Source organism: Aegilops tauschii, chromosome 7 (assembly GCF_002575655.3).
Source record: "Aegilops tauschii subsp. strangulata cultivar AL8/78 chromosome 7, Aet v6.0, whole genome shotgun sequence".
Taxonomy (NCBI): Eukaryota; Viridiplantae; Streptophyta; class Magnoliopsida; order Poales; family Poaceae; genus Aegilops; species Aegilops tauschii.
Genome location: NC_053041.3, coordinates 35,474,357 through 35,490,788, shown reverse-complemented (window position 1 = coordinate 35,490,788; position 16,432 = coordinate 35,474,357). Strand labels below are relative to the sequence as shown.

General features: G+C 42.6%; 1 protein-coding gene across 3 annotated transcripts; it reads left to right on the top strand.

Moving 5' to 3' along the window:
- Nucleotides 1-1,074: 1,074 nt before the first annotated feature.
- On the top strand, nt 1,075-5,767 carry LOC109745299 (uncharacterized). Of its 3 annotated transcripts, none has more exons than XM_020304424.4 (10): nt 1,075-2,444; nt 2,540-2,617; nt 2,704-2,805; nt 2,893-3,146; nt 3,235-3,444; nt 3,533-3,625; nt 3,708-3,809; nt 3,975-4,439; nt 4,520-4,684; nt 5,540-5,767. In XM_020304424.4, the coding sequence occupies exons 1-10, from the start codon at nt 2,417-2,419 to the stop codon at nt 5,552-5,554; spliced, it is 1,512 nt and encodes a 503-aa protein (XP_020160013.3). In that variant the 5' UTR covers nt 1,075-2,416; the 3' UTR covers nt 5,555-5,767. The 3 variants fall into 3 exon arrangements, with proteins under 3 accessions (XP_020160013.3, XP_020160014.3, XP_040253238.2); XM_020304425.4 differs by having other exon boundaries at nt 1,135-2,444; nt 2,896-3,146; XM_040397304.3 differs by lacking the exon at nt 3,533-3,625 and having other exon boundaries at nt 1,306-2,444.
- Nucleotides 5,768-16,432: the final 10,665 nt, after the last annotated feature.

Sequence of the window (16,432 nt, the reverse complement as noted above, 5' to 3'; positions counted from 1 at the left end):
AATAGTTTTAAAGTGAGGGGCGCGTGATGTCTCTATGACATGTAGTTCAGAGCTGGCCAAATTTCTGCTGCTTTGACCAATAGTTCACCAAGGCACAAATTTTTGACATATCCAACCTAAGTGTAGATTGATGAAACAACACCTTCCTAATTGGCTGTGGGTGGTTGGCGGACCGGGGTTGCGGCAGAGGGGTTGAAGCAGCGTGGTACATCACCTACCCAGTCCGTCCACTGGTTGACGGTGAAGGCATCTGTGGACGTCGTGTTCCTCCCAGTCCTTCTATCTTACTTCGGGTGAAAACTTGATCTTCGGATCGGACGGTAGCAACGTTCGTGGACGTGTCCTTCCTGGAGGCATCGTCTTGGAGACCTCGGTCCGGCATGTCCGTTGCACATCTTCCAAGATGATCGCTCCTCGTGCTGGTGGTCTCCGTCGGCTCTAAGCAAATCCCTTTTTTGCACATCTTATAGGTGCTTGGTAGTCGTTGAGGTTGTTTGTCGGTGCCCGGCATTCGTGTATCTTGCTTTGGGTGTGTGTGGCATTCATTTGTATCGGTTGCTTCGATGTATGTGATGGTTGTTTTACAATATAAACAGGGAAACTCTTTTTCTTTCGTTAATTGACTTTCTGAAATGACGACGACTATACAAATATCAATGACGAGAATGTTACAGGGGAGGGCGTCGAATCGCCCCTTCACAATTCTCAGATTTGGTGTTTTTTTCACCATGATATAACTTTTTACTAATAAATATTAGTATTCCCTCCATCTCGAAATATATTTACAATCTGGAAAATTTCCTCCAAAAATAATTACTTTTTTAAAACAAAAAGAATGACTTTCCCACCACCTAATTTAGGTGTACTGTTATTTGCGTCAATATTTTTTAACCTCCCGCTAAAAGTCCCAAATTAGCGTCTTTGTTCCCACCAAAAAATTAGCTTCCCGCTAAATACCTTCATAACAACCCACGAATATATAATTGTAGGCCAAATCACGGCGTCTTCACGGGCGATTGGATCTGAGCTCTCGTCTCTGTTCATCTGTGCTGCCGGCGTCATGACGGCGTCAACAGAGCGAACCACAGCAGCTGCACGGCGTCAGGTTAGTCCTCCCGATCTCCTCCCTCGCTAAAAAATCCAGTCCCCTCGATCTCCCCCTCCTCCCTCTCCTCTGCGCCCGCCTCCGTCCGGGATCAAACCCCCCTCCCCCGCGAGCTCCTCCTCGATGCGCGGCTCTCTCGATCCCGATCCATTCAGAGGGGCTGCCCCTTCTCTCCTCGCTCGCCGCTTGGTCGTAGAAAAGAAGTCCGGGCAAGGGACATGGCCGCCGCCAGTGGCATTTTCCCATCGCGCCTCGATTTGGCCGGCTCGGCGGAGGCGCTCGCGGCCTGGAGGGTCGGCGGAGCGCCTCACCTTGGCCTGGAGGCTGGCCGCCATGGAGCTCGCCTCGGCCTAGAACTGGGGCTCGACGGGGCCTCCCGGCCCAGTTCATTGCCGCAGCCGTCTCGGCTGTGCACGCCGGCGTCGTGACGTGCTGGCCAGGCACTGGTTGCTGCCTCACCCGACCCCAGCGTGCTTGCAGGCCTCTCCGGCATCTCTGCTCCTGGTTCGCTCTGTTTACTCGTGGACGCCAAAGGGGGTCGTGACCCCCCCTCCAAAACTGTATTTTGTTACTAATTACTAAGCGTTTTGGTGCAGCCCATCCGTGGATCATCTCTTGCCAATTTAATTATTATCTACATTGTTTTTTGAGCATTAGATCCATTAACTGAAAGGTATAGACGTACTCTGTATGTACAAAGCTTGTGTTGTTAAGATGACAAATCGACGACTGCCGATGAGACGACTGCCATATGTTCGATTACCTTGTGAAATCATGTCATTCGTATAAGTTTTTATGCATATTTTTCTGCCAGCTTAAAAGTTGCCCCCCCTATAGCTTGTCACGGTACGCCACTGGCTGTTTGAGCACCACTATGTAGATATTAGATGATATATGTGCGTCAACAGAGCAGAGGATTCAGGTTTAGTCATCCTCTGCATTGCATTTGATTCAGATTACTATAAGATGATTTTTAATAGATATTTGGTCTTAAATGAGTCACATTGGAAATGTTTTTTCCTATTGATTCAGAGTAGTATTTTCATGAACAACCTATCACTGATACATCGCCTTTCATGTTCATTCACATATGCTTAATACTTCTGAATAATGTACGTCAAGAGAACCTAGGGTTCAGGTTTAGTGCATCCTCTGCATGTTCTACAGCTTGACCTTGAGCTTCATTCAGTTTGAGCTGCCTCAAATTTTAATATGAGTTAAACTGATTTGATTTTATGCCTGCTTAATGTATTGCGTTTCTTCTTACATTGACTCAAAATTTTATGTCTGGTTTACCTACACAAGGGCACAATGATGAATTTTACGGAGGATGCTCCTGGTACACAACATCCTTACTTCATAGTCACCTATCTGAATGGTGCAGAACATCAATGCTTTGTTAATGCTAAGTCCCATGATTGTCTTTGTGTGCAGTAAAGAAAGGCTCTGTTATCTTAACAAGGATGGAAAGTATAACGGCATACAAAAACCAACGTGGACAACCCAGATCTGGTAAATTGTTTAGCATTTGCTATAATGCATAAAATCTTGGTGTGGGTTAAATAGCTAAACCTTCAAGGCTACTAAATCTTTTACAGGAACTCCAGAACAATCTGACACTCCAGTGTCTGCTAATGACATGTGTTCCCTTGCTGAATGGCCATCCCATGCTCGCCGCAACCGTGCACTACTACAGGATGGTACTTGCTTTCGTTTACATTTGTGTCATCATTTCTTACAATCTAATACCGAGTAATACACTTTTTCTTGTATGATTTGGGCTGTAGAAGCTGGTGGACAGAAGAAGAAAGGGCGAGGTGTTCTAAAAGGTTTTAAAGCATCTAAGAAGCGTTTTGCCAATGGATCTGCAAAGCTAAATATTACATTCTCTGAAAAATTGGGTGGTACAGTAGGAATGAACTATCGTTCGTTCAAGGATGACGTGGTAGTCGTAATGAAAAGAAAGTTACCACTCATTGGAGTGAGGACGTGGTCGGACATTCACCCTACCATTCATCGACTCATTATTGCAGACATGATAGTGCGTACAATCTTTTTCACATGTGTTATCTTATTTTACCATCGATAATGCACTGCTTATGTATATTTACTTGTTGTATGCTTTACAGGACAGATGGGACTTGGAAGATACACCAGAAACAGAACAAAAAGTTCTCAAAATTGCGAAAGAGCGATATAGAGGTTGGCGATCAACTCTAAGCTCCACTTACAAGGCATACAAAACAGATACAGCTAGATTGGCTAATCTGCCGGAAGATTTGCAACCAGAAGAGTGGGAATGGATGATTGAGTACTTTGGCACTGATTCAAAATTTCAGGTTATCTCTAAGATCACAGTTTGTCTATTATGTGTGAAGATGAAACGGCTAGTCTCACTGGTTATATTTGGTTTCAATGAATTGATAGGATCGCAGCCAAAAGAATGCCGATAACCGCAAGAAACAGAAGACAAAACACATAATCGGATTAAAATCTTACTCGCAAGTTAGTTTTGAGAAGGTATGAGTCCAACTAAATATGTATGCCTCGCTGCTAAATATGGTGTCATGTCTCAAGCATCTCATTGGTATATTACTTGCAGAGAAACTTGGAAACTGGAGAAGAGCCAGATTGTATTGCTCTGTGGGAACTCACCCACACGAACGATGGAACATGGTCTAACACAGATTCCCAGAAAGTTTACGTGAGTACACTGACTTTTGGTTATTCTATAGTTAGTCAATGATGTGCATTCGGCATGTTTCATCATCAGATGCGATTATTCATGCATTGGACCGTGTTATTCTTGTTTCATCTTTTATAATGTCAATATTGATGCTGCACCTATAATTGTTCCTTCCATTTTTAGGACAAAGCACTTCAAGAGGTTAAAATCAAAGAAACTGACACTGAAGGTCCACTTTCAAGTGAGCAGAAAAACAATATTTTCCAGACCGCTTACAAAGACACTCTGGAATGCAAGTCATCGCAGCCTCGTGGGTACGGATACATGGCCAAAACTTCAACTGGTTCTGAAAGGTTTCGTATCCAGATCGAAGAGCAAGCTCATGCTACAGCAGCCACCCAGGAGCGAAACTCTCAGCTCAGCCAGCAGGTCAACGAATTAGAAGATCAACTACAAGCTGAACGTGCAAACACACAAGAGAGGATTAACTTGGAGTGTGCTGAGAGAGAACAACTTGAGGAGAGGTTAAAAGAAGAGTGTGCTGAAAGGGAAAGATTGTTGCAAGAGGAGCGAACATCAAGACTGGAATTTGAAAGAAACATGATGGCAAAGTTTATAGAATTGAGCCAACAGATGGGAACCCAACAGGTGATTACAGTCATATGCTTCCGACCTTGTAAGATTTATGTTGCTTACTTGCATTGCTAAAAGTGCACTTCTATTTGCAGGTGCCTACGAAGAGGGTTGACAAAGAAAATAGTAATCCAAACTTGCAAAATATTCTTTTACAGAGATCTAGTCCTAATAAGACTCCAGGTTCAAGGCCAACTGCTATTTCTTCAAATGCGCTCATACAAGCTGCAACAAGGCATTCTCGAATGTTTAAAGCAATGGTAAGTCACAACCTTTGCTTTTTCTTCATGTTTACCTGCATTTTATACGTCATTGGTCTTCATAGTTAGCTAGCTGCTTCTTCTATTTTACCATGTGTTGCTGCATCGAGTCACAACTTAAACGAAAAAGGAATATGTGCTAGCTAGGGACATGAACTTAACTGAAACTATACATCTAGTCTTAACTTAAATCAATAGCAGAAGCTTTTAGTAGATGTATGATCGGACAATGGCACCATTCTGTATGCATGAGCAGGATGTCATGAGCATGCGTGTAATGCCTTCGCTGATGAGTCCACTGCAATGTCCCATGCAGTATCTCTTGCCGCTGATATGGGGGTCGTGAGAGTCGTTTTTTAAACGGACTCGCAACTCCTGATGGAAGCACTTAATATCAATAAGGTTGACTTGTCAGCCCATGCTGCTGTTATTGAGGATACCAAGTAGCCGCTCAAATTATGGTTTTCTTATTATGAAATAAATGTATGTCGTCGCTCGGCAAACTCTCATGAGCTTGCTAGTCTTGGTAGGATGTTAGAACCTAACCACTATTTGGAATGGGAGGCCGATGTACCAGCCCTTGTGGCTGCCTGTGCTTTGGGTGATTCAGCCCGACACTGTTAAGTTAAACCAATGTTTTTTTCTCAAAAAAGAAGCTTTTAGTAGATGTACTTGTGGTTATGCTTTAGACATTTACACTTGTATTGTTGTTCTGATCCCTTAGTTACATGCTTGCTGACACAATATTAGTCCAGCTAAACTGGCGATAGTTGTTAACAATGGGGCTGGATAATTGTATGACGTATGTTATGTTCGACTAATTAACTAGAACTTTTTTTTATTTCTTGATTGCAGGATCCAAAGAACTAGCTGGATTGGACTCTAGATCACGGGCAGTTTAGTCTTCGAAGTTAATTAGGATGGCTAAATTACATTTGAGTTTTATTTGATGGATATTTGCTATGAGAATTATGAATTTTATGAATCTGCATATTATACGTATGGTTTTGAATATTGTAATCGAAAGCCTGTATTTTTTTACGGTTGCAATAGACTATTACCACAACCCACTTTCGGTTTCCACATGCTAGCACCACTAAAGATATAGTGTTGCGTTATATCTCATTCGCTACGCCTATCTGTTTTGTTGCACTAGGATGTTGCAACGGAGCACTTTATATTGTTGTAATAGCTTGGTGCCACAAAAAATTTCATGATGCGATAACAGTTTGGCGCCACCAAAGTAAGTTTGTTGAAATAGAGTATCGCCACGGAAAGTATAAATTGTCGCAATAATTTCTCGCTACAAAGTTTTTACCTGTTGTGATACCTATTTATCACCATAAAAACAAGTACGTTGCAATTTCCTATTACGACGATTCGAATATTTGTTGCCATAAGTTAATGCCACAAGCGCAGTGGGTCGTGGCAACATGCCTAATGCCACGAAAACAAGGATTGTTGCCATAGTTTATTGCCACAAGTATAGTGGGTCGTGGCAACATGCCTAATGCCACGAAAACACGGATTGTTGCCATAGTTTGTTGCCACAATTGACTATTGCCACGGAAGAGTATTGCGCCACGAAATGGTCGTCGTTGGCATAGGTTGTTGCCACATATGTCTATCGCTACGAGATATCAATCTCCACAATTCGTTACATGTTGCATTAAAGCTATCTCCACAAATCAAATTGTGGCATCAAGTGAGTGTTGCCACGGGAAAACATGTGGCAACTTCCCGCATGGTTGTTGCAATAGCACACTTTATTGCCACAATTTCTTTTTCGTGGTAATAACCTATTACCATGTGTCCAGTCGCAACGGCTGCCAACGAATGTCGTTTCGTTGCAATAGGTACTTATCGCCACGAAACATCATGTATTGCAACAAACGATTTTGTTGCAATAGACCCGGATCCTTGTAGTGACTATTTGATGCACTTAAGGAATCTCGCACAATATCAGAAATATTGTTTTTATCTTCACTGGCATGATATTCGAGCAAGTATAATAAAAACATCTTCCTGAACTCGTACCCATTATGCACAAGCAATATATGCAGTTAGCACAAATACTTCACGTCAAAGGGATTAAAATGTCTAACAGAGAATACCCATCGTACAAACCGGATGAAGTAATTCTTTACCATTCCACCAGAGCATCAATAAATAATAGCCAGACAAATCTCGGCAATTTCCTAAATTAATATTATTTTGAATATAGTGATAGTAGAAGTAAAATGTATTCGTATGGTCACAATGCACGGAAATTTGAAGGGAGTGCCTTTGCGATTAACTAAAAAGAAATGTGTGTTTTAGTCGAGCTCGATTGTCGCTGGTCTTCCTCCAAATGTTTGTCTTTTTCTTCACCCGTCGATCCAACCACCTCCACTACGCCACAATAGAGAGCATCTACATCCGAGCACCACAAACCGTCCCTATACGCTCGGTCGAAAAGCCCGGTCACTAAGGCCCCGTTCAGAACAAGGGAACTCTACATGAATTTTACAGGAAAGCTATTCCTTCGAAATATATCCCTTTGCTTGGGTTCGGAACACAGGAATTATGAACAGTATTCCAGAGGGAAACTTCCTTTCCTACGCTTATTCCAAAGGATTAGAAAAATCCACCCCAGCCTCATTTTTTGGTGGACGCCCGAGGCAAGGCTCTGGCTACCATCGCTGATTGCAGTATGAATGTGAATAAAAAATTCCACATGAGAGGATAGGTGACGACGCAATAGTGTGTGGCCAAATAAAATACTCTACCGTGTTTGTTAACTCTGGATGTTTTCCTGTATGCTTTCTACCTCCGTCCCGAACACTACTTCATGGACTTTTCCTCTATTTTTTCAATCCTATGTTCTGCATCAACTTTTCTTTTTCATTACTCCACTTCTCTAGGTTCCTTTGTTTTGCAAACATGTGATCCGAACAGGCCCTAACCGGTCAGAAAAACTGACGCAAACCGATGACTCATAACAACCCTATAGGCATGGGTTGTCTCGCACCCATCATGTCTAACCAAAATCTAGGGCGGATATAGGAAGGCCGCGTCCGCCACATCAGCCTGGCCCATGCTAGCCCGCGTCGACCCCACTTTGTCCCCACTAAAATCCCCACCCGGAGCAAACCCTAACTCCACTTCACTTTTAATCCACACTCCGTCGATTCACCTCCACTCCACGTCCATTCCCCTCCCCCTCTTTGTCCCAATGTCGACACCAACTGCGCCAGAGGTGACTGATCCGGCAAAGAGGATGACTGGGATGCCTTCGTTCGCGAGGCGGAGGGGGACAAGGAGGAGTGGCCCTTCACATCGCGCTATAGCGGTCGCAGGTTGACACGGGCAACAACTCCTGCTCAGCTTCGCCCCTTGTCCCTCGCCACTGCAGCGCCGACGTTGGTGTGGGCCCTTCGCGAGGCGGAGGGGGACAAGGAGGAGTGGCCCTCCACATCGCGCTATAGCGGTCGCGGGTTGACACGGGCAACAACTCCTGCTCAGCTTCGCCCCTTGTCGCTCGCCACTGCAGTGCCGACGTTGGTGTGGGCCCGTCCCATACCCGCGAACATACTGGTCTGATGACCCCCGCAACCCCTAGTTGAACCCGCCAACCCCCTGCCTTGCTTCTCCTCCACTCAGCATTTCCAAACTCTTCCTGATAAACATTTATCTTGTTAATCAACGATGGTTTTAATTAGAGAGGTAAAGATGAAAAGTTGACGCACTAATCTTTCCTCAAGAAGTCTTGAACCAAGTATCAAGCATCCATAACTGTAAATGTATGTTATACTATATCAATGCCAAAATTGTCCTTCCAAATATTGGGAAGAACAAAATACATAAAGAGCACAGTTGCAAACGCAGACTTCAAATTCAGGAGAAGATGGTCTCTACCACTTGTCAAAAATCTCATGAATCATAAAGAAGGACCAATAGCTCTATGTACAAAACTACATTAAACCAGCTGTAAAAAGCATTGAACATAAGAACTGAATATATTGTGTGACAAAAGAATGTATCGTGCTATATACAGTTTTTAAGGCGATTCAATTGCTTGAGTGATATTTATAAATGAATCATCATTGGTACATGGACAAAAAATATATCACATATTCGAATATACTGCCAACTGAAGCATATACTCGGTTCACTCAAATCAATTCGGTGCTGAATAGTAAGTGGCGCTTGAAGAAATATTGATGGCAATCTTGGCCTTGGTGGCAATCTTGATGGGTGCTTGTTTGGTCTCTCTGCACACCAAAATAAAAAACTCCAAGAAGATCGAGAACTCCAACAATTAGTATCTTCAAGTTGCAAAAGTTTTTAAAAGAAAATAGGAATTTTGTAACAAAAAAAGCAAATGTCATATCTTGCTCAACGACGCTCCAGAATGAAATAGCTTTCCTGCACATCTTGCTAACAAAAAGTTCACCAAAACTTAATGAAGAAATAGTAAGGATATTTCTTAATGAAAAACCTAATGCATCTAAATATAACGCGTAGTAACGGGAGCAGTCATATTAAATTGGAAAAGATTTGCATACAAGTTTTAGGTTCTTCTATCTATAGTCAGCCAACAACAAAAGTACACATATGTTCCCCAAGGGTTATTATAATCTATGCCACAATCCTCCGGAGCAAACAAACTCAAGACATATGAGTCTAAGTTACTTTTTATTTTGTTAGAAACCATATAAAGTACATTGTTAGAAGAAAATTTGGAAGGTAAAAAGTAACATATTCCATGGGGTGCAACACAAGTGCGATACGTGGCCAACCGAAACTAAAAATTAATCAACTGATGTACTTGGAAATAATCATCATGGACAAGTCAATTCAAATTTTCTTGAAGCGCAAATTCAAAGTCATAAGATTAGATGTTTCTATCTTTAGGGCATGTAAAGGTTAAAACACGGTGAAGAATTCTCGCTTTAAACAAATATCATTGAACTTTTGCTAACATATTCCCGACAACAGTATGCAAGACCTGAAAAATAAAACATATCAAGAGTTTTTCTTGATGAAAAAGCAGCAGATTGCTGAGTTTCATTGATGAAGCGGTAGAAGAAAACAGTTATAGGGAGCTGGAAAGAAAGAAGAAAGAAATCCATGCAAGGCGCCAGCAGCCTCGCCTATAAACATACCAAGAGTAATGTTTCCAATCATTAAATACTTAGTAAATCCTCAAATGCCATCTTACAATCCACCAGAACATAGTAGCATCACATCCTTTCTATTTCACAGTCCTTGTATCATTCTAGAGATAGGTTTATGTCATTGTGTGAGATTTTCCTAGATGGATCACACCAGTAAGCTTAGCTATTTCCAATATCACCAATCGAACATATAAAAAGTGTATCAACTTACATAGTATAACAAAATTGGGTCTTCTCAAACTTGCTATATCGACCAAAAATTACCAATTTGCCCGCTGTTAAGGAAGTAGAATAAGTGTCACTGGTCCCAGAAGTATATTGCATACTCTACGTTGTGAGTGCTAGCACGACCAACATGATCACAGTGGCAAAACCCTCTGAGCTTGTCGTTACCACCGGTCCACCGCAACAGCCCATACTCTCAATACTTAGTTCATCAAGTTGTGTCATTAACCATTACTTAGTTCATGAAAATAGCAACAATATTATGACTTGGATATAGTAAATTAGCAGGCTAACATAATACAAAGGTAACATGAGATTACCTCAGCAATATCTTATTTATGTTTTCATCAAAGTTCTACATGCTTAAATTTTTGCATTCTGATTAAGGCTCTTTCTTTAAGTATTGACACCTGATCACACGCCTCAATTTTTTATCTTCAAATTTACAGCTTGGCATTTGCTTAGTTGTTATGATAATCCTGCTAGTACAACTATGAAAAATAGGAATCACCATGGTGTTTTCATTTGAAAGAAAGAAACACCACCAGTCATGAGGCCCTTAAGGAATCATGACATGACCTGAATCTGATCTGCTACAAGATATTTGTCCTTCCTCATATTCAGATCAAGTGGGCAAAACTCCAAACGAAATGATGTACGCATGAAAGCAACACTATTTTGGCATTTGCTAAATAATCATGGGAGTACATAGAAAACAGAAGATGATTTGGGGCTTCAGGGTCCAGTAGTATATATATTGCCTTTTGCTTACGTGTTTGATGTGATGAAGCCGATGAAGAAAAATGCGATGATTCCGAAGTACGATTTGTCGGGTTTGTAAGGGAGCTTCGTGTGCCTTACCCATAAATTGAAAACCCCAACGATTGTAATGGGAGATGTCCTCCAAAATATTGCAGGAATGGACCTTTGAGAAGCTTAGTAGAAACAAAGGTGAAAAGATGGAGATGTAGTCACTTCATTGTCAGACTCATTATTAACAAAAACAAAGGTTGGTAAAAAAGAGTGGCTATCTATAGTCTCCAAGTCTTGGTCTGATTTACCTGAACAAAGGCTACAGAAAGAATATACCAGCACAACACCTATCTGCAGCAGCTTTCCGCGGAGTTTCTGAAAATGCATAGCAGAAGGACAAGCAGATTGTCAGATACCAAGCAACATGTCATAATAATCTGCATGGGAGTTCAAAAAATTGTGTGGGATCTCCATTGCCTGGGTAACTAAACCAGGAGGTTAATATTCCAAACTTCTCTATCAAGCTATATCATTTTGGTAGCTTATTTTTGCTTTCTAATTACATGATTGACCAGCTAAGAAATGATTTAGAGTCAGCTTGTACTATTTCCTCCAGAATTGCTCCGTGCAAATTGAATCAATCATCAATCAGAAGAAAAATATCAGCAAAATGTGATTATTTAGATGTTCCAAGAGGCGGTGGTTGCCAACCTACTCCCATAAGTTGAGCACCACCATGCCGTCGTGTACGATGAGCACAACACTGCCGACCTTTGGAGAAAAAGGGTTCTCCAGCCACATGGACCCACCAACACCAATTTATTACATCAAAGAGGCTAACCAAGTCAACGACCCTGTTCTGTTCTTGGCTCTTGAACTTTTCTCTCTAGCATTTTGGCGCTTATAACGTGTTCTTGCTTATAGTAACTAACCAACTGAATCAAAATTCGTTAGTAGTTACCATTTCCACTGTCTGTAACAATCATAGCACATCTAGCAATCAATCGCTAGCAACAAGCATAGCACTGTCTACAACAAGCCTAACATGCCCACATTTAAAGGACACAACACTACAGAGCTCACAACAAACAGTTCATATTGGGTAGAACTTCACAGCTTAGGTGGCGTCTGACCAACAAACTGCACATCAACCAAAATTGGAGCTCACCTTGGTGATCGGCAGTTAGGGCATCCACCTTCGCTCGTGGTGCTCGAGATCGGCGGCCGACGAGTAGGATATTAAACACGGCGACCGGGAGGAAGGGTCACGGCTGAGGTTGACAAAGCAGTGTACGGAAGCGGCATCTGGAGGTTGAAGATGCAGTCAACGACAATGAGCACGACACTGCCGACTTTTGGAGAAAAAGGGTTCTCCAGCCACATGGACCCACCAACACCAATTTATTACATCAAAGAGGCTAACCAAGTCAACGACCCTATTCTGTTCTTGGCTCTTGAACTTTTCTCTCTAGCATTTTGACGCTTATAACGTGTTCTTGCTTATAGTAACTAACCAACTGAATCAAAATTCGTTAGTAGTTACCATTCCCACTGTCTGTAACAATCATAGCACATCTAGCAATCAATCGCTAGCAACAAGCATAGCACTGTCTACAACAAGCCTAACATGCCCACTTTAAAGGACACAACACTACAGAGCTCACAACAAACAACTCATATTGGGTAGAACTTCATAGCTTAGGTGGCGTCCGACCAAGAAACTGCACATCAACAAAAATTGGAGCTCACCTTGGTGATCGGCAGTCAGGGCATCCACCTTCGCTAGTGGTGCTCGAGATCGGCGGCCGACGAGTAGGATATTAAACACGGCGACCGGGAGGAAGGGTCACGGCTGAGGTTGACAAAGCAGTGTACGGAAGCGGCATCTGGAGGTTGAAGATGCAGTCAACGACGATGAGCACGACACTGCCGACTTTTGGAGAAAAAGGGTTCTCCAGCCACATGGACCCACCAACATCAATTTATTACATCAAAGAGGCTAACCAAGTCAACGACCCTATTCTGTTCTTGGCTCTTGAACTTTTCTCTCTAGCATTTTGACGCTTATAACGTGTTCTTGCTTATAGTAACTAACCAACTGAATCAAAATTCGTTAGTAGTTACCATTCCCACTGTCTGTAACAATCATAGCACATCTAGCAATCAATCGCTAGCAACAAGCATAGCACTGTCTACAACAAGCCTAACATGCCCACTTTAAAGGACACAACACTACAGAGCTCACAACAAACAACTCATATTGGGTAGAACTTCATAGCTTAGGTGGCGTCCGACCAACAAACTGCACATCAACAAAAATTGGAGCTCACCTTGGTGATCGGCAGTCAGGGCATCCACCTTCGCTAGTGGTGCTCGAGATCGGCGGCCGACGAGTAGGATATTAAACACGGCGACCGGGAGGAAGGGTCACGGCTGAGGTTGAGAAAGTAGTGTATGAAAGCGGCGTCCGGAGGTTGAAGATGCAGTCGACGATGATGTCTGTGGATGTCAGCTCGCAGCCTCAGACTTGACCTCGACATGCAGCGATGAGGACCAGCGGGCACCGGCCGCCTTAAGCTTTCCCCCACCTACTGCACTGGGGACACCTCACTCTCTCGCCAACGCTAGCGCTACCAGCTCGTGTTGCAAGCTCTGCAACCGACCAACAATCGTCGCGATAGTCTCCGGTCACCGCCAATGTCCGGCGGCGTGGGCCCGACGGCGGGGGGCATCGCGCGGCCATCGATGGGGCAACCGCCCCCGCCGCTACACCCGGAGCCCACCTCGCTCACGGCACGCCCGCACCACCACTACTACCTCTTCTCGGGGCATCTAGGAAAATAAATGCATCCGACAGACTAACAACTTTCAGGAAATTAGACACATGACTGGACTGAATACATCAAATCCTTATCATTTTAGCTAACTACTTAATTACCTCCATTATCAGTAATTCAACTACTCACCTTGGAGCTAGTACTGAACTTCAGTATTTATTATGTGCAATCACAATCCTATCAACCAAAGAACCATTACCACACTACTGTTGACAGCATGCTTGATTCGACCACTTGATGCATGAGTAAAAGTACTTAGATGGCCGTGTTTCAAGAATTTCTCGGTAAACCAAAGGGATCAGCGAATGTAACCAATCATGGTAGGAAACACAAATACAAGTAGAGTTCGACATATCTACTGGTAAAAACTGCAGACGGATACATTAGATCCTCTCATGATTTTCAGTCTCTGGCATTTAGTGCTAAGCAAACTGCATTAAAATTTTAAGGTCAGAAATTGTTGGAACTTTTAAAACTTGACTTGTTCAGTTCACAGCCTATCTGTGTATGAAAGGTGGAACAGTAATATAACACGAAGGCCACATGCATGATTTTTCACTGAAAGAAGGAAAAGGTCGACACATTTAAATATATATCTCCAAACTTCCTTATCAAAGATGAAAATAAGTAGTTCATGCATCCTAATGCAATTTAATTTTTGTTATTAGCAGCATAGTAGTGTTTGTTTGACAATGAATGTCCTTGCCACAATTTGCAACTTGAAAGTGGATGCATATGCAGGATTGCTAATTTAGCAAAGCTTGGGCCTCATACCCGAGGATTCAGAGGGAAAAGCAACAAGATATTGAGCATCCTAGAACTGGCTCAGTTGTGAGACCAGCCTGGCAATTTTTTTTGAGGGAAACAGCAGGACTCTGCTGCATATTTTTATTGATTTAAAAAAAAATATAGTACAAAGAATAAGGTCTGAAAAATAAAAAAAAATAAAAACTATACATCGAAGATACAAACAAAACTAAGGAAAGAAAGAAGAGACAGTAAACAACAAATACAGCAGCAGCATAGCAAGTTATCTAAAGGATTTGATCCAAGCCTCAAATCCACTGTATTCCTTCCTCTTGACTCTGTAGATGATCCATTTGAGTTCTTCTTTTAGCTTCTTTCTGCATCTGTATATGCTTGGCTGAATGTGTTGGAATATGCGATCATTCCTAGTTGTCCAGATTAATTCATTGATAGGAAATTGACAAGCTTCTTCTACAAGTAAATCTAAGGCTGGTTCAGCCTTAGAATGTACATGTCTAGTACTCTTCTACTGCAAGGTATATTACATGTCTAGTACAGAGATAAAACTTGACAAGCTTCTTATTCTTCTTGTACAAGTTATATTACATGTGTAGTACATAGATAAAATTATAAATTCTTTCCATGAACCAAGACTTCGAAGCAAGCATGAATAAACTATAGACAGCATAGATCATGTAATGTTAATTGTGTCAAGAACTAAATTCTCCTTGGTTGTGAGCGAGATTGTCAGCAAATTAGCTTGAATTGTACCTGCATTGCCACAGTGAACCGCTCCTTCGGATCGGGGTCATAGGCCTCAATCTGTTTGGTAGTCTTATTGGTGAAGTAGCCCACGGAGAGATCATTTTGGGCGGAATGGAAGGTGTACAGTGCCTTGGAGAAGTACTCGGATTTAGGTAGGATCTCATGATAAATTCCACCTGTAGAGCAAAATATCAAAAATTACTGTCGCGTTCTCTGAAATCTGAATGAAAATATGGAATATGACACGCCTTTACTCCTCACCCATTCTGTTATACACGAACTGGCTTCTCTTGGTGAATTGTTCCAACTCCCAGGTCTGCACATCCAAGTAGATCGGGCTGTAAATGAATGTCCAAAAAATTATGAGGCTGTAATTGGAGATGAATATACCCCAATTAGATAGCTGTGACTGAGAGTCTGAGATAGATGATGCACTGACATATGTACCGGCCGGCCGGCACCTCTCCGGAGATTTAATGAAAGACATTAGACATGATTGCACGGTATGTCAATTTTTGATATTGAATAAGATTCCTATGGATCTTGCATTAGCAGCATCAGGGAGGGACGAAGCTACATTACTCTCTCGCCGCGATTCAATACTGATCATACATGTCGCTCTCTTCTGCTTTGACATTGACCAAAACTACTGCACCTAATTACACTGGTCATACATGTACGTTCACATAAAGAAGAGAACGAAGCATCTCACTAATTTGACTACAAGAGGAAAAATACGCCACCGCCAATCCAACTCGACATGGCACGAATTCATCATCAGAGCACGTAAATTTCATTAGCTGGTACCATGAACCAAAATGATTAAAGAAACCCTGCATAAGCATCTCTGAAACATCCAACAGGAGATATGTGCACGCATTATGTATTTCAGTACCAATATAATGCAGCACAAATCTAACTATGCGAGGAAATAGACAGGGCTCACGTGAAAATCATCTTACCTGAGCCAATCTCTCCTGCCTCCTCGCAATATTCCTCTCCCTGCTAGCTAGCCTTGCTCTTGGCACGCTTGGCCTCAAACTGGTCAGAGAGGGTCTCCTCTCTTGCCTTCTCAGCCTTGAACCTGTGCCGCCGTTAGAGAAAGCTGATGTTCACACGCTGCGTACGTTGCCGCCACCGCCGCTCGCCGGAGCTCTCCCAATGCCGTGCCTCCCAGGGCCCCTCCATCTCTCTGGCCTGGCTCCGCACCTCTTCACCTCCTTCTGCGATCTCCACGTCTCCACCTTGCGCCTGCACCCCAC